Source organism: Carlito syrichta, unplaced genomic scaffold (genome assembly GCF_000164805.1).
Source record: "Carlito syrichta isolate Samal-C Ts95f unplaced genomic scaffold, Tarsius_syrichta-2.0.1 Scaffold287526, whole genome shotgun sequence".
NCBI classification, from domain to species: domain Eukaryota; kingdom Metazoa; phylum Chordata; class Mammalia; order Primates; family Tarsiidae; genus Carlito; species Carlito syrichta.
This window is the reverse complement of record NW_007231622.1, coordinates 22,393-47,058: the sequence shown is the minus strand read 5'-3', so window position 1 is coordinate 47,058 and position 24,666 is coordinate 22,393. Positions and strand designations below refer to the sequence as shown.

The 24,666-nt window shown below is 36.6% G+C and overlaps 1 protein-coding gene across 1 annotated transcript in view; it reads left to right on the top strand.

Annotated features, from left to right (window-relative positions):
* Nucleotides 1-24,666, top strand: part of LOC103254808 (importin subunit alpha-5) — a 61,866-nt gene that overhangs the window by 16,017 nt on the left and 21,183 nt on the right. Inside the window, exons 3-4 of the mRNA XM_008052797.2 lie at nucleotides 19,556-19,663; nucleotides 23,587-23,686. Of these exons, the coding sequence (XP_008050988.1) occupies nucleotides 19,556-19,663; nucleotides 23,587-23,686 (208 nt within the window). The remainder of the gene's footprint in view (nucleotides 1-19,555; nucleotides 19,664-23,586; nucleotides 23,687-24,666) is intronic.

Genomic DNA, 24,666 nt, shown 5'->3' with positions numbered 1-24,666 from the left:
AGGCAGTCCACTCACCTTGGCCTCCCAAAGTGTTGAGATTACAGGCTGAGCCACCGAGCCTGGCCTATTTTATTTTTCTAAAGTTGCAACTTCCTTAAGATTTTTGTGCATGTTAGCTAATGAATTCCCAAATGATCAATAAAATGTTTCTGTTCATTGTAAACTTAAATTTGGAAATGTGTAAATGTATTCAGAAATAAAGGATAATAAACCTCATAAACCCATCCTTTGGAATGAGTGTTAACAGTTTGTCACACTTGCTTCATGCTTGTCTATCTTTACATTTCTTTATCTAAATAATAAATAGCAGCCTTCCTAATATCACAGTAGTACTTGTTTTATGCCTAATTTGTAGAACAGTAAAGTTAGGAAAATAGAGCTTTATCTAGGTACCGTTTATCTTTCCACAGTTGCTTTGTCTTTTATCTGGTAAAGTTACTGGCTTATGCCAACTGTATACCTTAGATTTGAGGCTAGTACAAAAATTGATGCTGACAAGTACACAAAAGATATCTGTCTGCATTTTTAGGGTCATCCCTGTAGCAGACTAGCACTTAATATCTGTTATTTAGGCAGCACTGTGTAAATAATCTCTATCCAGTTGGCAGTAATGGAACAAACTAAAGTTTATTTTTTGCCAGTTTACTAGTTGTCATTCTGATTAAACCTAACCTGTAATTTTTCATGTACTGTAAGGCAAACACTTTATATTTGCTGTTAAAGTATTTTTAATTAAGTAGACACTTCCTAACTCAGTGTGAGTTGGTTACCAAAAAGTTCCAAAAAACTATAGTGATGAAGAGTGAAGGCCTGCTTGACATTATTACTTATAAGAGATATCTTCTATACCCCACATCTTTAAAATAAAAAATGAAAATAAAACAAAAGAGAAATACCTTCTGATGTGACAAAGTTGATAAACTTGTGGACAGCCAGTGTTTCCCATCAGTTAATGTGGAGGTAACCTGTAATATAAAAATAAGATACTCTACAAATCATGATTGTTTTAGCAGTTGGTTTTTCTTTTTAAAAACCTATTTTAATTTGAGTATTACATGCACAAGGTGAGAAAAGTCAGCTATTGCTAACTGAAATACTTGAAATGAAACCAGCAGTTTTCCTGTTTTATTTCCCAGTAAACCACTTTCAACTTTCTTCAACATTTATTGTGGTTTATATTGCTATATTTCTAAGTAATATTTGTATATTACTATATATTTTTGTTTATCAGTTTAAAATATTATCTGTTGATATTCTGTTGTGGGTGAAGATTTATGTTCTTATACCACTCTTTGCAACCATCCTAGTATAGTTATATTTCAATATGTAAACACTATTCATTGCTGAGCTAAGTAGCATACTATGGTCACATTTCCTTTCTTGTACGTTGTTTTTTTGAGATTTATTTCACTTTTTTACCTGCTTGGCTTTCTTCAAATTTCTGGCTGTTTTCTTCTTCCCTCCTACAGCTTTTTAAAATTATTTTTTGTCTGGTTTTCTACTTGTTAAACTTCTCAGATAATTTATCAGTTCCATTTTTTTCCTCTGAAGGTCTCCATGCTACATTTTTTTGGTCCTCTTGCTCCAGTTAGTATTTATCCTGTGTTATTGCTGAATAACTAGAGTGCTGAAATGACTTTACTGGGAACTTCTCATCTTTTTTTCTTATGATGCCCTCTATTCTCTCGTGTCATGTTTTCCCCTTTCTGGTTTACTCCTTTTTGCAAAAAGCCCATACTTTAGTAGCATTTTGAACAAGGGCATATGGGAGACACATTTTTTGAGACCTTGCATGACTGAAAATGCTATTATTGTAAATTTGAACTTGACTGATAGTTTGGGATAGATGTCTGTACTGGAAATTTGATAGTTTGGGATAGATGTCTGTACTGGAAATTTAAAATTGAGATTATTGTTTTCTTACATTATAGCTTTCAGTGCTACAGCAGTTTCTTTGTAACCATATTTTTTTCCTCTTTTTGAAAGCTTTTGGGACATTTATTTCTAGTTCTAAAATTTATATTGATGTATCCTGGTATTTAAAAATTTTTTATCCATTGTGATGGCACTTTTGAAAGGAGGGCGCTTTCAGTCTAGAGACTACATTCTTGGGAATTTTCCTGTGTTAATTCATTGACAAGTTCCTTTCTATCTCATATCCTGTATATCAAATGTGGGACTCCCTAGGCTGTTTTTCTTAATCTTCTCTTTTTCAAATCATGCCCTTGTTTTCAGTTCACTGCCTCGCTGCAGCCTCCGTTATACCTCAACTTTTTAAAAGTTCCTGAGTCTTTCTAGGACTCTGTGTGCTTTGTGGCCTTGCTTCTCAATAGTATATCCCTCTGTAGGTTCCTAGGTTTCATCTTCCTCTGCTCTAACTTTTGTATCATTTCTCAGTCTGCTTTCTGTTGTTGTAGATGGGGTTACCCATGTCTTTGGACTTCAGTAAACATGCATGTGTTTTGTTTCTTGTCCCTTTTATCATTGTGGGATCGTCCTTCTGAGATTAAGGGAATAGGAAGGCCTGATTCTACTGTTTTTAATCTGTATGTCTCATATAATGTAGATTATTATGTTAATTAGTTTGCAACTGGCATGGAAATTTTATTGACTGTGGGAAGAAAAATTGTAAATCATTTTTGTTTTGTGAATAAGAACTAGACAGTTCTAGAATAATGTACTGGATTAATTAGTAATTATAAAGTATAGATGATAATAGTTAACTCTTGAGTGTTTGCTATGTCAGATACTGTACTAAGCACTTTATGAATTAGCCTCTCTAACTATTTCAGCCTAACTCTAAGGTAGGTTATTTGTTTTATTATCTTCTGCTTTATCATGGGTAAGACAAAGTATTTTATATACACACACACACTGAAAAGGAAAGAAGATAAATTTATTGCCTCACATCTGAAGCTCAGCTAAGTGGTTGCAGCAGTTCGGTGGAAATGGCTGTTGCCATAAAGACTCATAATAGCTTTTGTCACTGGAAGGAACCCTTGAAATCATCTAGACCAGTAATGGTGAAATAGTGTTCTGTGGATCTTTGGAGCTCTGAGTTGTGTCTCATGCTGCTTCTGTTTCCTCATGAAGAATTTGAAAACTATTGAGCTATGCTTTCTAGTATGGTAGTCACTAACCTTATGTAGCTATTGAACACTTAATATGTGACTAGTTCAAATTGAGGTGTGGTATAAGTATAAAGTTTACCTTGGATGTTCAAGACTTCATATGAAAAAGGAATGTGAAATCTCAGGGTTTTTTGTATTGACTACATGTTGAAATAATATTCTTGACAAATGGGGATAAATATTAAAATTAATTTAATCTATTTTTCTTTACATTTTAAAAATTTCATTTGTGGCTCTCATTATATTTCTATTGAACAGATAATCTACTTTATAACAGAATTGTGAGATTGAATGATTTGCCCAAGATCATGTAGATGAGTAGAACCAAGAGCCTTTCACATCTAGATTAGTGCTCTTTACACAGGATCATACAGCGTTTAGGTCCACCTGATTAAAATTGTTTGCTAACACTGTGCCACAAACCTTGGGCAGTACATGATTAGAAAGAAAGTATAGTTAAAATTTAATGGTCAAAGCATTGTATTGAGTGCTTAGCCCACCTCTTTGAAATATTAAATATTCATTGATATTGGTTATACCTATTTGGTTACAGTAGTACATCTCTTATTCTGTATTACCGCATTGCCTTTTTAGAATTATTTAATTAAATGTTGTTTTAAAGATTTTTCACAGATATCTGTCATGCTGAGGATTTTTTATTTGATGAGTTGCGTAATTTGCATATTTTGCAGCCTCTTGACTACATTATAAATTGTCCTTGACAAATTCATTATGCTATTCAACCTTATTCTTCCACTTTTATCAAATCAATTTTTGTTTGTGCTTTTAGCTAGCTAGAGTAGTTGCATAATGGTCAACTTTTTCTTTGGTTTCTTCTACTATTTAATCAACTGTTGCTACAATTTTTATCAATACATTAATAACATTTAACATATCTTGAAAGTGGTTGCATATATTTTATAATATTTCCTGTAGATAGATTTTTCCTAGCCGTTTTGATTACTACTGTCATAACTTTGCTGTTGTAAATCAGTGATCAGACCAGCACTTTTATTTTTCATGACCTATAGTAATTAAAGATCATTTACAGCAACCTGCCATGCAATATAGAAAAGACAATATAGAAAAGACACTGCCTGTGGCTATAAAGATTGCAGTACTGCTAGGTATAATTTTAGTGACTAGTTATGATTTTTGGAATTATGTAAATGTTTTAAATAATTGCAAAATAACACTAAATCAAAATCAGGGACAAAATCTCTAAATTAAAAAATAAAGGAAACAAATGACCTGGTGTGTCATTCTTGTGGCTAAGTCACACATAGATAAATTATTTTAATATATGTTAAGCTATGGCAATTAGATTAATTACCTCTATTAGTATATATTTTAAAGATAAAAGAGAAATGTAAATAAATTTTCAACTGCTTTTGGTAATCATACAACTGATAGTTATTATGAAACTATACATATATATTTGTATACGGATAAAGCAAATACATGTTAATAGTAGGGACCTGGATATTTTTAGCTAAAGATAATATGAAAATAGAAAATCAAATAAAGTAAATTTGAATTGATAATATCACTGGGAATTCATGATACATATTTTTTTAATAAAACAAAATATCAGCTCTGCCCTGAAAAGGCATAGAAGTAGAGAATGACTTTGTAACAGGGAGCACTCCTAGTGCTCTGAGATTGTGGTATTTGAATTTTTCTCTCAATGGAACCAGGCTTCTTGCAAAAATAGCTGATTCTTGATTAAAGAGGGAATATTTTTTAACATAAAACAAGTTAACTGAAATGGAGTTATGTTGAAAAGACTTAGGAGCTAACTAAAAATAGCTCCCATTAGGCAAAAATGGGATCTTTTGAGTATCAGAAAGGGTACTATAAGGACTTCTGTGTCTGTCCAAAATGGAGTGGTAGGACCGGAATTTACTCTTCCTCCTGAAGTAACCCAGAATAAACAGATAAAATACATGAAATAGTAGTTCAAGATGCCAGGCATTATGCAATGAAGGATAGTGATTTCTAAAGATGGGAAACAAATGAGGCAAATCTTATGGTTGTCTCAGTTTACTTTCTTGAGTTTCCAGGTTGTAACACAGAAAGGGAGCTAAAGTAGAGCCTACAGCCTCTCTGAGTTGAGAGCTGGGAGTCTAAGAAAACAGGCAAATAGAGTGATAGGATGGAATATTGAAGAGAGATGTGTACATAGGGTGAAGTGTGAAGCTCTTCGAAGAGTTTCTTCAGGTATTCAGAGTACTGATTAGCAGATGTGTTTGAGGAGAAGGTTAGAGAAATGCCGTTTAAAAGAATTAGAGGGTCTGGTGCCTGTGCCTGGCACCTACGTAGGGTTGGGAGTAGTGTCTGATCCTGCTAGCTAGACTGGGAAAACTCATAATTCATGAGGCATTAAGTATTCAGAAAAATCTTGCTTCAGTACTGGAATTTAATTAGCTGTAGACTAATTAAATGTATATGTAAAACTTATAACATAGTTGTATACCAGAACAGAGCTCAGGAATATTTACAGGATTATAAAAGTATCCACTACCCAACAAGGTAAAATTGACAATGTCTGGAATCCAAACAAAGATTGCCAGGTATGCAAAGGAGCAGGAAAACACAACCCATAATAAGAATGATCAATCAAAAGTGACCCAGAACTGATAATAGATGTTAGCAGAGAATAACATTAAAATGATTATTGTAGCTGTATTCTATATGTTCAAAAAGTTAAGTTAGAGACATAGAAGATATTTTTTTAAAGATTCAAATTGAACATCTGAAGATGAAAGCTGTGGTGTCTGAGATGAAAAAGGCGTGGATGGGATTAACTGCAAATTAGAAATTGTAGAAGAAAAGATTAGTAAACTTGAAGTTATAGGAATAGAAACTATCCAAAATTCAGAAAAGAGGTAAAAGAACACCTTCCCCCACATGTACACACAAGAAGAAAATACCGACAGACATTTGGAGTCCCCAAAGAAGAGTGGGTGAAAGAGACAAAACATTTAAAGAAATAATGGTTGAAAACTTTTTATAATTAAAAATTATAGAGGAAAAGAAGAATAAATTCACCGAAGAAACAGTGAATCTTAATCACAAGAAACATGAAGAAAACTATACCATGGCATATCATAGCTAAACTACTACTCAAAACCAATCGTAAAATGAAACTCCTGAAAACACCCAGAGGAATCAGGCATGTTAACATACAGACAAACAAAGATAGGGGTGACATCAAGAGGAAAAACCTCTTTAAAGAAAGAGAATGTCAACTTAGAATTTTGTAGCTGGCAAAAAGATTTTTCAAAAGTGATGATGAAATAAAGATGTGTTCAGACTATAGAAACGGAAAGAATTCGCCACCAGACCTTGTACTACAGACAGTGTTACCAGGGTATCCTTTAGGCAGAAGTAAAATAATACCCTGGATTACACTGAAGCAAATTTCAGCTATCAAAGTATTTCATTTGTAGATGCTTCAGTAGGTATCTCTACAAGATATAGAGTTTTATTTATTTAGGTTTTTTCTTTTGAGTCTTACTCTGTCACCCAGGCTGGAGTGCAGTGTCATGCTCACGACTACTGTAGCCTCGACCTTCTGGACTCGGGAGATCCTTCCTCTTCAGTCTTCCAAGTAGCTGGAACCCCATGCATGCGCCACCACGCCTGCCTAATTTTTTGATTTATTGTGGAAACGAGGTCCTGCCAAATTGCCCAGGCTGGTCTCAAACCCCTGAGCTCTCACCTCTGCCTCCCAAAGTGCTGGGATTACAGGCATGAGCTACCGCTCCTGGCCAAGATGAAGGTTTTTAAACTTAAACCAGAATAGTGTTATCATACCTTAAAATGTTAACAGTTTCTTAAGTGTTTAGTCAACATAAAAATTTCTTACATTTTCTCATAATCTTTTCCTAAAATTTTTTTTTTTAGCTCAGAATCCAAACAAGTCATACATTGCATTTGGTGTTTACTCTTAATTTTCTGTTAAAAAATTTTTAATTGTGGGAAAAAAATTACCATAAAATTTGCCCTCTTACCCATTTTAAGTGAACAGTTCAGTAGTGTTAACTATATTCACATTGTTGTATCTAGAACTTTTTCATCTTGCAAAATTGAAACTATATTGAATAACTATTCCTTATTTCTTTATTCCCCATCCCCAGACAACCACTCTTCTACTTTGTTTCTATGATTTTGATTTCTCTTGGTATCTAATATAAGTAGAATCATAAAATATTTGTCCTCTTTTGACTGGCTTATTTCACTCAGCTTAATGTCCTCTAGGTCCATTCATGTTGTAGCTTGTGATAAAATTTCTCTTTAAGGTTAAATAATATTCTGTGGTATGTATTACTACATTTTCTGTATCCATTCATCTGTTGATGAACATTTGTGCTGCTTCCACTTCTTGGCTGTTATGAATAATGTTGCAATGAACATGAGTGTACAAATATCTCTTTGTGATTCTGCTTTGAATTCTTTTGGTATAAAACCATACGTGGGATGTCTAGGTCATACGGTGATTTTATTTTTAATTTTTTTAGAGACCTCCTTACTGCTTTCCAGCAGCTACACATTTTTTGTTCTCACTAAAACATAAAGTTGCACAAGGGATGCAATTTTCCACATACTTGCAGTGTGTGTGTGTGTGTGTTGGAATCTCATTCTGCTGACCAGGGTAGGGTGCAGTGGCACAATCATGGCTACTATAGCTTCTATTTCAGGCATCCTTCCACTTCAGAAACATAAAGTTGCACGAGGGATGCAATTTTCCACATACTTGCAGAGTGTGTGTGTGTGTGTGTTGGAATCTCATTCTGCTGACCAGGGTAGGGTGCAGTGGCACAATCATGGCTACTATAGCTTCTATTTTAGGCATCCTTCCACTTCAGAAACATAAAGTTGCACAAGGGATGCAATTTTCCACATACTTGCTGTGTGTGTGTGTGTGTGTGTGTGTGTGTGTGTGTGTGTGTGAATCTCATTCTGCTGACCAGGGTAGGGTGCAGTGGCACAATCATGGCTACTATAGCTTCTATTTCAGGCATCCTTCCACTTCAGCCTTCCAAGTAGCTGGGACTATAAGCATGCACCACTACACCTGGCTAATTTTTTGATTTATTGTAGAGATGAGATCTTGCCACGTTTCCCAGGCTGGTCTAGAACTGAGCTCAGCTAGTCCTCTGCTTTGGCCTCTCAAAGTGCTAGGATTACAGGCATGAGCCAACACGTCCAGCCTTTCATCATTGTGGTTTTGATTTCCTTTTGTCTAATGATAAATGATGTTAAACATCTTTTCATATGCTTGTTGCCATTTGTATATTTTCTTTGAAGAAATGTCTCTTTGAGCCTTTTGCCTATTTTTTAATTGGTTTACTTGACTAGTCTTTTATGTTGTGGCATTGTCAGCCTGATCCATTGTAATAAAGAGCCCCATCAGCTTTTCACACCTAGTTTCAGCAGTTTTTTTTTTGAGTTGTAGTCTCACTTCGTTGCCCAGACTGGGGTGCAGTGGCACGCTCAGGGCCACTCCAGTGTCGACCTGCTGGGCTCCGACGATCTTCTACCTCATCCTTCCAAGTATCCAGAACTACAGGTGGACACTACCATGCCTGGCTAATTTTTGATTTATTGTAGAGATGAGGTTTTGCCAAGTTGCCCAGGCTGGTCTCGAACCCGTGGGCTCAGGCAGTCCACTTGCTTTGGCCTCCCAAAGTGCTGGGATTACAGGCCGATATATCGAGTCCGCCATTTTAGCAGGTTTAGTGGTCACTGTCTTAGGTACTTACTTTCTGTTACAGTGATCATTTCTTCTGTTTTTATTAGCCAGGTGGTCACTTTATTTATTTATTTATTTTTTGTGTTGGAGTCTCACTCCGTTGCCCAGACTGGAATGCGGTGGCACGCTCCCGGCCACCATAGCCTCGACCTGCTGGGCTCTGGCGATCCCTCCGCCTCAGCCTTCCAAGTAGCTGGAACTACAGGCGCATGCTACCACATAGGAAAAATAAATACTTAAATTCTCTCCCTGTTTTTGTTTTGTTTTGTTTTGTTTCACTGTATCCTTGAAGTGGGCTCAGGCGATCCTCCTACCTCAGCCTCCTAAGGTGCTGGGATTATTGGTGTTAACCATCACCCCAGGTCCTCTCTTCCTTTATTTGTTTTCAAAATAATGAGTTGGTTCCTTAGCATCCTCCAGAGCAACACAAAAGGATGAGTGTATATTAATATCGTTAGGAACTCACAGATTTTAACATAATAGGTATGTTTTAAAATAGCTGCAGAATAGTGTAGTTGGCAATCTGTGGAACTATCACCATAACTTAGATAGTGAACATATTCATCTCCACAGAAAGTTTCCTGGTACACTTTTTTAGTACCTTTTCTTCGCCCCTTTTCTCCTATCTCCAAGCAAATGCTGACCTAGTTTCTATCGCCACTGGTTAGTTAGCATAAATGGGTATATACATTGTGTATTCTTTTTCTTTCTGACTTCTTTCCCTCATTAATCATTTTGAGATTCATTTATATTTTATGTATGGGTAGTTCATTCCATTTTATTGGTGTAGTATTCTGTTATTTGGATAAAGAGTAATTGATTTATCTATTTACTTGTCGTTGGAAATTGGGATTATTTCCAGGTTTTGGAAATTGTTATGAACATTCATGGACAGCTCTTTGTGTAGACATATATTTCCTTTTCTCTTAGATAAACAACTGAACGTATTCCCCAGAAAACTGGAACAAGACAAGACTCTTACCCCTCCTGTTCAATATAGTGTTGGAAGTTCTAGCAAGAGCAATCAGACGAGAAGGAAATCAGGGGTATCCACATAGGAAAAGAGAAAGTTAAGTTATCCCTCCTTGCAGACGACATGATCCTATACCTTGGAAACCCAAGAGAATCTGTCAGAAACTTCCTTGCATTGAAAAAGGACTTTGGCAAAGTTTCAGGGTATAAATAAATGTGCAAAAGACAGTCACATTCCTGTATACCAAACACAAACCCAAATAAAAATCATAATCGCTTTCACAGCCACACAAAAAATGAAATACCTCGGCATCTTCCTAACCAGAGAAGTGAAAGACCTTTACAATGAGAACTACAAAACACTGCTGAAAGAAATCAAAGATGACACAAACAAGTGGAAAAATATTCCATGCTCATGAATTGGAAGAATCCATTGTTAAGATGTCTATCCTACCCAAGGCAGTCTACAGATTTAACGCAATACCCATTAAATTACCAGCAGCATTCTTCTTAGACCTGGAAATGACAATACAGAAATTCATCTGGAAACAAAACTACCATGAATAGCCAAAACAATTCTCAGCAAAAGAAACAAAGCAGGAATAGCCAAAATAATCCTCAGCAAAAGAAACAAAATGGGAAGTATCACACTTTCAGACTTTAAGATTTTTTATAAGACTGCAATAATCCAAACAGCCTGGTATTGGTACAAGAACAGGCATATAGACCAATGGAACAGGATAGAGATTCTGGAAGCAAAACCTCAGTTTCTCAACCACAACTCATCTTCAGCAAAGCCTCCACCATCAACCACTAGGGAGAGGAGAACCTATTCAGTAAATGGTGCTGGGAAAACTGGCTGACCACATGCAGAATATTAAAACAAGACCTTTACCTATCACCATACATAAAAATCAACTCTAAATGGATCAAATACCTAAATGTAAAATTTCAAACTATAAGAACCTTAGAAAGTGCAGGCGACACCCTTATGGAAATTGGAACTGGCAACAAATTCCTGATCGAATCTCCAAATGCCCATACCATAAGAGGTAAGATAGGCACATGGGACCTCATCAAACTGAAAAGCTTCTCCAAAACAAAAGAAACCATTACAAGAGCAGAGAGATAGCCCACAGATTGGGAAAACATTATTTGCCAACTGTATATCTGACAAAGCCCTAACATCCAGGATCTACAAGGAACTCAAATGTGCCAAAGAGAAAGAAACAAACAGCCCTATTAAAAAGTGGGCAAAAGATGTGAATAGACACTTCTCAAAAGAAGACATGAGCAGCCAACAGATACATGAAAAAATGCTCAGCCTCGCTGATCATCAAAGAAATGTAAATTAAAACCACACTGTGATACCACACCACCTAATTCCAATCAGGATGGCCATTATCAATAACTCAAAAAATAACATGCTGGGGAGGATATGAGGAAAGGGAACACTTCTACACTGCTGGGAGTGTAAACTAGTACAGCCTCTGGAAAACAGTTTGGCGATTCCTGAAATATCTAAAAGTCATCCTCCCATATGTCCCTGCAATCCCTCTACTGGGGATATACCAGGAGGGACTCAAGTCACTTTATGGGAAAGATACTTGCACATGCATGTTTATTGCAGCATTATTCATAATAGCAAAAACATGGAACCAGTTGTGCTGCCCATCAAAAGAGGACTGGATTTAAAAAAATGTAGTACATATAACACGATGGAATATTACCCAGCCATAAAGAAGGACAAAATCATGTACGTCACAGCAACTTGGATGGACTTAAAGAAAGTCTATAATACTGAGTGACCTATCACAGAAACAAAGAATTGAGTATCATATGTTCTCACTCATAAACGAACCTTGCACAATTAAAATACTATAAGAAAGGGATTGGCAGTAGTGGGAAACTGCCAAGGGCGGGGGGGGCGGCCACATCTCATAAACAAGAGGTATCTGCATAATGATTATTTGTATACTTAACCTTGAATTGTACTCCACACTTAAAAAAAAAAGGAATGAAAAAAATATAGATGAATACAGGTCACATTTGACTTATACAATTACAAGAGGTGCACAGACATCATCCAGTCACTTCTGATTATGGTGACTTCAAAGTAACACATAGGCCAGGCTTGGTGGCTCAGCCTGTAATTCCTGTACTTTGCGAGGCCGAGACGAGTGTATTGCCTGAGCTTACAGGTTCAAGACCAGCCCGGGCAACTTGAGACTTAGCCTTTACAGTAAATCAAAAATTAGCTGAGCCGACTCGGTGACTCAGCCTGTAATCCCGCGCCTTGGGAGGCTGAGGTGAGTGGATTGCCTGAACCCGCGGGTTCGAGACCCGCCTGGGCAACTTGGTGAGACCTCATCTCTACAATAAATCAAAAAATTAGTCGGGCGTGGTAGTGCGCATGTAGTTCCAGCTACTTGGAAGGCTGAGGCAGAAGGATCGCTGGAGCCCAGCAGGTCGAGGCTGCAGTGGCCGGGAGTGGCCACTGCACTCCAGTCTGGGTGACAGACAGAGACTCCAACTCAAAAAAAAAAAAAAAATTAGCTGGGCGTGGTAATGCTTGCCTATAGTTCCAGCTACTTGGAAGGCTGAGACAGAAGGACTGCCAGAACCCAGCATGTTTATGCTGGGGTGGCCGTGAGTGTGCCACTGCACTCCAGCCTGGGCAACAGAGTGAGACTCCAACTAAAATAATAATAATAATAATACACAGAAAACATCTCTTAAAATGTATACCTTTTTTGGCACCCTTGATATATGTATAGTGGTTGTCTGGAAGTACCATAGTTTATCCATTTACCTACTGATCAACATCTGGGTTGCTTCCAAGTTTTGTCAGTTATGGATAAAGCTGCTGTATATATCTGTGGGCAGGCTTTTCTGTGGCTGTAAGCTTTCAGTTTCTTTGGGTAAATACCAAGGAGTATGATTGTTGAATCTTATGATAAGAGTATGTTTCATTTTGTAGCAAACTGCCAAACTGTCTTCCAAAGTGCTGTACCATTTTTCCTTCCCATTAGCAATGAATGAGAATTCCTGTTGTTCCATAGCCTTGCCAGCATTTGATGTTATCAGTGGTTCTGGATTTTGGCCATTCTTTTAGGTATCTAAGTGGTATCTCGTTTAGTTTGCATTTCACCGATGATATATAATGCAGAGTATCTCTTCATAAGCTTATATGCCATTTTGTCATTTTTTTATGTTGTCTGTTAAGGTCTTTGGCTCATTTGTAAGTGGATTGTTTGTTTTCTTGTTACGTTTAAGAAATGCTACGGATTTTTGTTTGATTTTTGTATCCTGCAGCTTGTTTGAATTAGGCTGCTGGAGTTTTTAGAGTTTTCTATATATATGATTGTGTCTTCTGTAGTCAGGGACAGTTTAACTTTTTCCTTTTTAATTTGGATGCCTTTTATTTCTTTCTCTTGCCTAATTTCTCTGGGTAGAACTCCAGTACTATGTTATGGTGGTAGTGAGAGTAGGCATCCTTGTCTTGTTCCTGATCTTAGAAGAAAAGCTTTCAACTTTTTACTGTTTAGAATGACGAAAGCTGTTGGCTTGTCATATATAGGCTTTATTGTATTGAGGTAAATTTCTTCTATACCTGGCCTGTTGAGAGTTTTTATTATGAAAAGGATGTTGAAATTTGCTTTTTCTTTATCTGTTGAGATGATCTTATGGTTTTTGTTTATTAGTGTATTGTATCACGTTTATAGATTTGTTTGTGTTGAACTATCCTTGTACCCCTAGGATAAATTCCACTTGATCATATCAAATGATCCTTTTGATGTGCTGTTGAATTTTGCTTGCTAGTATTTTGTTTGAAATGTAGCACCATTTGTTGAAAACACTACCTTTGTGCTGTTGTATTTCCTTTGTTCTTTTGTCGAAGATCATTTTAATGTATTTATGGGGCTTATTTCTGGGCTTTCTGTTCTGTTTCATCGATTTGTTTGTCTTATCTTTTGCCAGTACCACGTTGTCTTGATTACTGGAGCTTTATATTAAGTCTTGAAGTTGGGTAGTGTCAGACATCTGTTGTTTTCCTTCAGTATTTTGTTGACTATTCTGGGTCTTTTGCCTCTCTGTATAAATTTTAGAATCATTTTGGTGATATCCACAAAATAACTTGCAGGGAATGTGAAGAACTTATATCTTAACAATATTGAGTCTTCCTATCTATGACCATGGAACAATACCTCTCCAGTTATATAGTTCTTTGACTTCTTTCATCAGTTTTATAGTTTTTCTTATAGAAACCTTGTGTATATTTTGTTAGATTCATACTTAAATATCCAAGTTTTTGGAGTGCTAGTATAAATGGTACTGTTTTGAATTTCAAATTTTATTTCTTCATTGCTGGTGTATAGTAAAGTGATTGAATTTCACGTATTAACATTGGGTCATGCAACTTTGCTATAGTCACTTATTCCAGTTTTTTTTGTTGTTGATTCTTTTGGATTTTCTATATAGATAGTGAAGTCGTCTGAGAAAAAAAGAAGGTTTTATTTCTTTTGTTCCCATTAGTATTCCTTTAAATTCTTTTTCTTATTGCATTAATTAACTAGAACTTGAAGTATGACATTGAAGAGTAGTGATGAGAGGGATTATTCTTGTCTTGTTCCTAATCTTAGCAGGAAAGCTAGTTTCATACCATTTAAGTGTGATGTTAGTTGTAGGATTTTTGTAGATGTTATTAATCAAGTTGAAGAATTTTACCTTAGTCCTAGTTTGCTGAGAGGTTTGTGTGTATGTGTGTGTGTGTGTGTATGTATGTGAGTGTGAGTGGTGAATGGGTATTGAATTTTGTCAAACTCTTTTCTGTACATGTTGATATTCTCATATGATTTCTTTGGCCTGCTAATTTGATTGATTACACTAACTGATTTTCAAATAATGAACCAGTATTGTACACCTGGGAGAAATCTAATTGATCATGGTTTATGATTCTTTTTATACGTTGTTGGGTTTGATTTGCTAATATTTTGTTGAGGGTTTTGCGTCTGTATTCAAAAGAGATATTGGCCTGTAGTTTTCTTGTAATGTCTGTGTCTGGTTTTAATATTAACGTGATGCTGGCCTCTGTAGAATGAGCTGGGAAGTATCCCTTCAGCTTCTATTTTCTGTGAGAGATTGTAGAGAATTAGTATAATGCTTTCCTTAAATGTTTAACAGAATTCACCAGTGAAGTCGTCTGTTCCTGGCGTTTTCTGTTTTTAAAGGTTATTTTTGGTTTAGTTTCTTTAATATAGACCTTTCAGATTGTTTCTTCTTGTGTGAGTTTTGGTGGTTTGTGTCTTTCAAGGAAGTGATTCATTTTGACTGTTATCACATTTGTGGCAATAAGAATTGTTCATAGCATTATTTTTTTTTTTTTTGAGTTGGAGTCTCACTCTGTCGCCCAGACTGGAGTGCAGTGGCCGCTCCCGGCCACCGCAGCCTCGACTGCCTGGCTCTGGCGATCCTTCTGCCTCAACCTTCCGAGTAGCCGGAATTACAGGCATGCGCTACCACGCCCCGCTGATTTTTTGATTTATTGTAGAGATGAGGTCTCGCTGCCCAGGCAGGTCTCGAACCCGCGGGCTCAGGCAATCCACTCACCTCAGCCTCCCAAAGGCGCGGAATTACAGGCTGAGCCACTGAGCCCGGCTCATAGCATTATTTTATTATCCTTTTAATGTTCATGAGATCTGTAGTGATGTTCCCTCTTTCATTTCTGATATTAGTAATTTGTAGTCATCTTTTTTTTATTAGTTTGCCTCATTAGAGGTTTATAGATTTTATTCATCTTTTTCAAAGAACCAGCTTTTAGTTTGTTTTTTTAAAATTGATTTTCTGCTTTCAATTTCATTGATGTCTGCTCTCATTTTTATACTTGTTCTGCTTACTTTGGTTATAATTTACTTTTATTTTTCTCGTTTTCTAAAGTAATTGATTAGGTGATTTTAGATCTTTTGTCTTTTCTAATATATGCATTCAAGACTATAATTTTCCCTCTAAGCACTGCTTTTGCTTCATCCCATACATTTTGATAAGTTGTGTTTTTATTTTCATTTATTTCAAAATTTCTTTCCATTTCTCTTGAGATCTCTTATTTGATCCCTGTGTTATTAGAAGTGTGTTTAATCTCCAAATACTTTGGAATTTTTCTGCTATCTTTCTGTGATTGAGTTGTAATTTAATTTCGCTGTGGTCTGAGAGTAGACATTTTAAGACTTCTGTATCTTTAAATTTATTAAGGTATGTTTTATAGTCCAGAATGTGGTTTATCTTGGTGAATGCTCCATGTGAACTTAAAAATGTATATTCTGATGTTTTTGCATGAACTTATATCCAGTTGATTGATGATGATGTTGAGTCAATTATGTTCTTATTGGTTTTCTCCCTGTTTGATCTGTCCATTTCTGATAGAGAGGTGTTAAAGTCTCCAACTATAATAGCCAGTTCATTTATTTCTCCTTGCAGTTCTGTCACTTTTCGCCTATATATGTTGACACTTCTTTGTTAGACTTATGCAGGTTAGGAATTGTTGTGTCTTCTTGGACATAGCAACCCCTAACTGACCTCTTTATCATTATGCAGTGCTTCTTTTTATCCCTGATAATATTCCTTGCTGTGACACTTGCTCTGTCTGAAGTTATTATAGCTACTCTCGCTTTCTGGATTAGTGTTAATACAGCATATCTTTCTATATCCATTTACTTTTCATCTTTGTCTTTTTATAGAAGACATAGTTGGGTCTTGTTTCTTGATCCATTTTTTAAAACTTTGTTTAGTGGTTTCTCTAGCGTTTGCAGTATACATTTACAGTTAATTCAAGTTCACTTTCTGACTGGGTGTACTGGTTCACTCCTGTTAACCCAGCACTTTGGGAGGCAAAGGCAAGAAGATTGCCTGAGTCCAGGGGTTTGAGACCAGCCTTGGTGAGATCTTATCTCTACGGTAAATCAAAACATTAACTAGGTATGGTGACCTGTGCCTGTAGTTTCAGCTCCTTGGAAGGCTGAGGCAGAAGGATCACCTGAGCCAAGCAGGTTGAGGTTCTGGTAACTGTGAGCGTGCCACTGTACTCCAGCCTGGGTGACAGAATGAGACTCTGACTCAAAAACAAAAAAAACAAAAACACAAAAAAATTTTAAGTCTGCTTCCCAATAACACTATACCTCTTCACAGGTAGTACCTTATAACATGATAAAAGATGATCTTCCTTTCTTTCATCTCTTGTATCATTGCTGTTATTCATTTGTACAGAAATATGTATTGATACATTTATACACATAAACATATGTAGTAAAATGCAGTATTGCTATTGTCATTTTAAACAAAATACTAGTTAAATCAATTAAGAATAAAACAAGGGTAAACATTTTAATTTCACCTTTACTTATTTTCTGATGTTCTTTTCTTCATATAGATCCAAGTTTCTGACCTATATCATTTTCCTTTTTTTTTTTTTTTGAGTTGGAGTCTCACTCTGTCGCCCAGACTGGAGTGCAGTGGCTGCTCCCGGCCACCGCAGCCTCGACCTGCTGGGCTCCGGTGATCCTTCCGCCTCAGCCTTCCAAGCAGCTGGAACTATAGGCGTGTGCTACCATGCCCGGCTAATTTTTGATTTTATTGTAGAGATGAGGTCTCTCCAAGTTGCCCAGGCGGGTCTCGAACCCACGGGCTCAGGCAATCCACTCACCTCAGCCTCCCAAAGCGAGGGATTACAGGCTGAGCCACCGAGCCTGGCTCATTTTCCTTTTTGCTGAAGAACTTCCAGTATTTCTTGCATAGTAGGTGTATTGGCAGTACATACCCGCAGTTTTTTGTTTTCTGAGCAAGTCTTTATTATTATTATTTTTTCACTTTTAAAGGATAATTTTGCAAGGTACAGAGTTCTAGGTTAGTGTTTTTCTTCTCTCAACCCTTTAAATATGTCACTTCACTTTATGTCTTGTAGTTTCTGAGGAGAAATTGGATGTAATTTTTATCTTTGTTCCTGTATAGGTATGATGTTGTTTTGGATGACTTTTATAGTTTTTTTTTAAAATCTCTGATTTTCTGTTGTTGGGAAAAAATATCCCCAGGTGTATTGGGTTCCTTTGACATTTATCCTGCTTGGTGTTCTTTAGGCTTCCTGGATCTGTGGTTTGGTGTCTGACTTTAATTTGTGCTAAATTCTCAGTCATTGTGTCAAATTTTTTTTGTTCTTTCCTCTCTTCTGGTGTTCCTATTACATGTTTGTTATATCATTTACATTCGCCCCACACTTATTGGATGTTCGTTTTTTTTTTTTCCAGTCTTTTTTCTGTTTTCAGTTTTGGAAGTTTATAATGAGATATCCTCAAGCTGGGACATTATTTCCTTAGCTATGTCTAGTTTACTAAGAAGCCCATATATGGTATTCTTCATTTGTTGCAGTGTTTTGATGAAAAACATAGTTATTTACTGATCCATACTAAGTTGAGACTCAAAGGGACTTCTATAGAGCTTTGGCAATTTTTCTGTGTTGTACTCTGCCTTGTGAATTTAGATGTCTTTGCCTTCTTAGTTTTGAACTCTGTTTCCTCAATTCAAGGAGCCTCTAAAGCTCTATTGGGGTTTTCCCTCCCTGTACTGCAGCCTGGAAACTCTGTTTAGACAATAATCTGAGGCATTCACGAAGCTTATCTTGTTTTTTTCTTTCTGAGGGATCATGGCTCTGTGTTTTTTGTTGTTTAGTGACTGAAACACATTATTTTATGTATTATGTCTGCTTTTCAGTTGTTTAGGATGTCAGGGTAAGTTACTATTACTCCATCATGGTTTGATGAATAAGTGTGCTGCTCAACACTCTTAAGGATAAAATGGAAGTCACTGTAGTTGGCTAACTTCGGAGAGAACTATTCTTCTTTTCCTGCATAGGTTAATGAATGCTTTAAAGGCAGTGTTCAAGCAGTTGTCATTTGTTGTCACTGGTTGCTGGACAGGTTGGGAAGGCCAGAAACCTCAATTCACTATCTTTGAGGGTTAGGAGGGAAACATTTGGACTTTGTTTTTGTTCTCATTTTCCTTGATGTATTGTTAAGACTATCCTATTTTTTGTTTTTTGTTTTTTTTTTTTGGAGTTGGAGTCTCACTCTGTTGTCCAGACTGGAGTGCAGTGGCCGCTCACGGTCACCGCAGCCTCTACCTGCTGGGCTCTGGCGATCCTTCCGCCTCAGCCTTCCACGTAGCTGGAACTACAGGCGCGCGCTACCACGCCCGGCTAATTTTTTGGATTTATTGTAGAGATGAGGTCTCGCCAAGTTGCCCAGGTGGGTCTTGAACCCGCGGGCTCAGGCAATTCACTCACCTCGGCCTCCCAAAGTGCTGGGATTACAGGCTAAGCCACCGAGCCCGGCCAAGACTATCCTGTTTTATATTTCAAGCCCCAGCTCCTTTTCCTGTCCTTATCATTTTTTGTCATGCAATGTCAGACCTCGCTTAGTAAGTTTTACCTTATCAAGTATTGGTTATAGCATATTGTGATAGTTAATTGTATTTGATTATCAGACTATGGAAAAATCTGAAACAGTTTCTCATCAAGAAAGGCTGATGGCTTTAGAATTTTTGAAATGATTTTCAGAGAACTTTATCTTAAGTGGAGTGCCTGTTGTTTGAATGTTGAACCTCCTCCCTTATGTTAGAATTACATTACTTACTGTTTTTTATATTTCAGTTATTCAAGCGAAGAAATGTTGCTACAGCAGAAGAAGAAACAGAAGAAGAAGTTATGTCAGATGGCGGCTTTCATGAAGCCCAAATGAATAACATGGAGATGGCACCAGTAAGTAAGATAATGAACTCTTTTTAGTGTTTTTTGTTGAAGATATGAGATAGAGATCTCCTTTTGCCTTGAAAAAGGAGGATGGGGAGTAGGTAGGTAGATGGCTGCAAAAAGTGCCTGGAATTTCATTTTTAAAAAATAGCCACTTGGGATTGGACCAGTCCTTTAAAAGAGAAGAAGAAGAAGAAATTACAGGCTAAGACCAGTAGCTCGTGCCTATAATTCTAGCACTTTGGGAGGCCAAGGTAGGAGGATTGCTTGAGGCTATGAGTTAGAGTCCAGCCTGGACAATATATCAAGGCCCCATCTTTACAAAAAATTTTAAAAAATAACCTGGGTGTGGTGATGTCTGTCTGTAGTCCAAGCAACTTGGGAAGCTGAGGTAGGGGGATCATTTGATCCAGGAGTTTGAGGTTACAGTAAACTGTGATTGCGCCACTACACTTCGCCTGGCCAATAGAGTGACTACTCAAAAAAGGAAACTGCATGCTGAATCCCTTGGTTCATTAAATGTTGATTACATTTTGTATGACATACAGTTAAACAAAATTAACTAAATTATAAAGATTAATTCTTCTGTAAAAACTTAAAAAGATCATTATAACATTTTTAAAAAGTTGAATAAGACGAAGTATTTTAAAACAAATCTCAATTTGTTATTCACTTCAAAATTGACATGTTTATATGATTTAAAAAATTAATTCTACATCAGAACAATTGGATTTTTCTGTTATAAGCCATTTTGTAATGTTTTTGGAGTTACATAAAGAGATGGAAATTACGCTTTTTATGTCAGGATCAGATCTGTTTAGTTTCCAGTTGATTGTAATTGATTATGTAATTTTTTTTTTTTTTTGAGTTGGAGTCTCACTCTGTTGCCCAGGCCGGATGCAGCCTCTACCTGATGGGCTTAGGTGATCCTTCCACCTCAGCCTTCCAAGTAGCTGGGACTACAGGCGTATGCTACCACGCACAGCTTATTTTTTGATTTACTGTAGAGACGAGGTCTCACCAAGTTGCCAGGCTGGTCTCGAATCCCCTCACTCAGACAGTCCTCTCGCCTCAGCCTCCCAAAGTGCTGGGATTACAGGCTGAGCCACCGGCCGATTATGTAATTTTTAAATAGATCATAGTGTGTGTGTGTGTATGTGTATGTATACATGGTTTTTTAAAAAGAAAAATATCTCCTAAGAGGTACTATTGATTTTAATAAGAACAAAAGGGAAAATTTTAGAAAATAAAAAAATATATTTCTTCTACCTCAGTCAGTTAGTAATTTTCCCCAGGGGCAACCACTGTTATTTGATTCTTATTTATTCTTTTTGAGAGCTTCTGGGTATTAAAGAAAATAAATATTCTCTCCCCTCACCCCTTTTTTGCCAATGGTGGCATATTATTTACAATGTTATAATTTTTTTCTCTATTTCACTTCATAGATCTACAGTTTATATTAATCAGCTTTGAGAATTGGGAGGGGATAGGGATTATGGTTTCCTTTGGTGTCTGTATAGACATTATAGGCAACATAGATTCTTAAGAAAGTTAGTCTTTCTTTTTTTTTTTTTTTTTTTTTGAGTTGGAGTCTCACTCTTGACGCCCAGACTGGAGTGCAGTGGGTGCTCCCGGCCACCGCAGCCTTGACCTGCTGGGCTCCGGCTATCCTTCCGCCTCAGCCTTCCAAGTAGCTGGAACTACAGGCGTGCACTACCACGCCTGGCTAATTTTTTGATTTATTGTAGAGATGAGATCTCGCCAAATTGCCCAGGCGGGTCTCGAACCCGTGGGCTCAGGCAATCCACTCACCTCAGCCTCCCAAGGCGTGGGATTACAGGCTGAGCCACCGAGCCCATTTAGTCTTTATAATTTTTTAAAAGTAGGTGTTAAATGAATATAAAATGTCTTGTGGACTGTATTAGTCAGGATTCTCCAGAGAAACAGAGCCAGTGTGGCGGGGGAAGGAGAGAGAGAGAGAAATTTATTTCAAGGATGTGGCTCTTGAAGCTGAATTCCTTTTTCTTTAGGAAACCTCAGTTTTTGCTCTTAAGTTCTTCAACTAATTGGATGAGGCCAACCTGCATTATGGGGCAGTCTGTGTAACTCAAGTGTACTGATTTAGAGATTTTAATCACATCTAAAAAATACCTTGATAGCAACATCTAGACTGGTGTTTGACCAGATAATTGGGTTATAAGCCCTAGTCAAGCTGACACATAAAATTAACCATCATAATTTATACTCCTTATCAATTTGGTATCCATACATATCTCTTTATACCATACTTAGTCTCAAATAAAGACAACAAAAAGTTGTACTTCTACCTAAGACTGCAACTTTCTTTTAGACAACTGAAAATATACAGATGGCCCCTGATAAACAATGGTTTGACTTAGTATTTTTCGACTTTACAGTGGTGTGAAAGAATACACATTCAGTAGAAACCGTATTTTGAGTACTCATACAGTGATTCTATTTGTCATTTTCAGTACAGTATTCAATAAATTACATGAGATACTCAACACTTTTATAAAATAGGCTTTGTATTAGATTACTTGTTCAACTGTAGGCTGATGTAAGTGTTCTGAACACATTTAAGTTAGGCTAGTTTAAACTATGATGTTAGGTAGGTTAGGTGTATTAAATACATTTTTTTTGAGGACTTGGTTTCATATCTTATCCCTCTCCTCCAGCTTGCAGGTAGGTGTGTAACTCTGAATAAGTTATATAACTTTTTTGAATAGTTTATTCATTTGATGATAAATACTTTAATACTCTCCTTAAAGTGTTATTTTGAGAACTAAATGAGGTCACACTTTTGAATTGCTTAATACTAAATGGATTTTTGATTTATGATATTTTCAACTTATGATGTTTTTATTGGGATATAACCCCATTCATTGTAAGTTGAAGTGCATCTGTACTAACTGGGACTATAGTCATGTGCCACCCATACTGAGGATAAGTAGTAGTGGGAAATAAAAATGTTCTGCTCATGAAGAAAATAGTGGGAAATAGGAAATTTTAATAAAACAAGAAAATAGAAATTTTAAATAAGTTAAGTCTTGGCAGTGGCTAGAATATGTAATTTATACAGAATCATTCTGTACTCCATTTAATAAATATTTTTTGAGTATCTACCATATGCCAACCATTAGTGATAGTGTGGTAAGATAGGGTCTTTGGCTTTCAAGGAGATTATAGTATACTGGGGGAACCCAAGCAATAAACAAATAACTCAGAAAAATATCTGGTAGTGTGATAAGGGCTAGGCACAGGGTTAAAATACGGTAATGTTGGTAGAGCTAGAGGGGCTGCTTCAGGATTGGAGGTCATAAAAAGTCTTCTCATAAAACTTAACATTTAATTGGATAACAAGGCCAGCCATTTGATGATCAAGGAGAGGAAGAATAATAATGTCTTTTTTTTTTTGAGTTGGAGTCTCACTCGGTCGCCCAGGTTGGGGTGCAGTGGCCGCTCCTGGCCACCGCAGCCTCGACCTGCTGGGCTCCGGCGATCCTTCCGCCTCAGCCTTCCAAGTAGCTGGAACTACAGGTGTGCGTGCTACCATGCCCGGCTAATTTTTTGATTTACTGTAGAGGTGAGGTCTCGCCAAGTTGTCCAGATGGGTCTCGAACCTGTGGGCTCAGGCAATCCACTCACCTCAGCCTTCCAAAGCACAGGATTACAGGCTGAGCCACCGAGCCTGGCTCTCTTGTCTTAGTATTCGCTACTAAGATTACTTTCTCATTATTAGGAGCTTTTGAATGATAGAGAAAGAATTTGGCTTCTTTACCTTACTAATCATCTATACATTTCTACATGTAAAGTATGATTAACTTAATAACTTGGCATTAATAACTGTTATCTTTGCTTTCCTTTGAATTAAGGTTAACATTTTGCTGCATTTGCTTTTTGTTTGATCCTAGGGTGGTGTCATCACTTCTGACATGATTGAAATGATATTTTCTAATAGCCCGGAACAACAGCTTTCAGCAACACAGAAATTCAGGAAACTGCTTTCAAAAGGTGAGTTATGACTATATTGGGTATAATTTTTCATCTCTCTACAAAATACTTTCCCATAATCTCTTTTTCATACCACAGATAATTTATTTTGGAGTATGCTTATCAATAAAAGAATAAAAAGAAATATACAGATACATGTATAATTGTGAACTATGCCTAACTTTTAAGTTTCCTTATTTATTTGTGGGATCTTCCCAGGACCAGAAAGCCACATTAGTTTTCATTTTGAGCTATCTTATCAAAGAACTTAGAGTGAATAGTAGTTAGCATCCTATGTTAATTCAAATTGAGAAACTCTTTTTTATACAACTTTAAAACATCACTTGAAAGAGCAGTAGTTGTTGATGTTTAATATTAGCAGTTTACCACTGAGAGTTAAGTATGGATTTATTGGTGGGCAGGGCACTATATTGACATACTTAGTGTGGAGTGGAATCTGATAACTTGTTGTCATCCTGAACAAGTAAAAAGAATTCTGAAATTTTTTTCTGAATTTCTGGTGAATACTTAACCCCTCCAGTAGTAAGTTACAGTTGTTTAGAGTCATTAGTGTTAAATATATATATATATATGTATATGTATACACACACACACACACACACACACACGTCTCCCATGAGATTAGGGTGGAATAAAAACCTACCACAACACAAAAAATTGTCTTTTTTATGACAACTTATTAAATATTTGAAGGAAAAGTACACCATTCCATTCCTCTACAAAAGGCTCCTTTCGGCCTGCTGAGCCTAATGGTTTTCTCACATAATGTGTTTGTTTTTTTTAAGACTTTTTACTACTCTGCTACTTTCCTGCATGTATTCTAGTTTGCCAGCGTTCCCTTTAAAAATGTGATAACTAGAGTACAGTATTCCAGATATTAAGAGTATTCATTCCGATAGTGTAGTCCAAGATAGCATTAGTTATTTTGGTAGTCAAAGCATAGTAATATTTTATTGAATTTTCAGTAAACTGAACTTAAT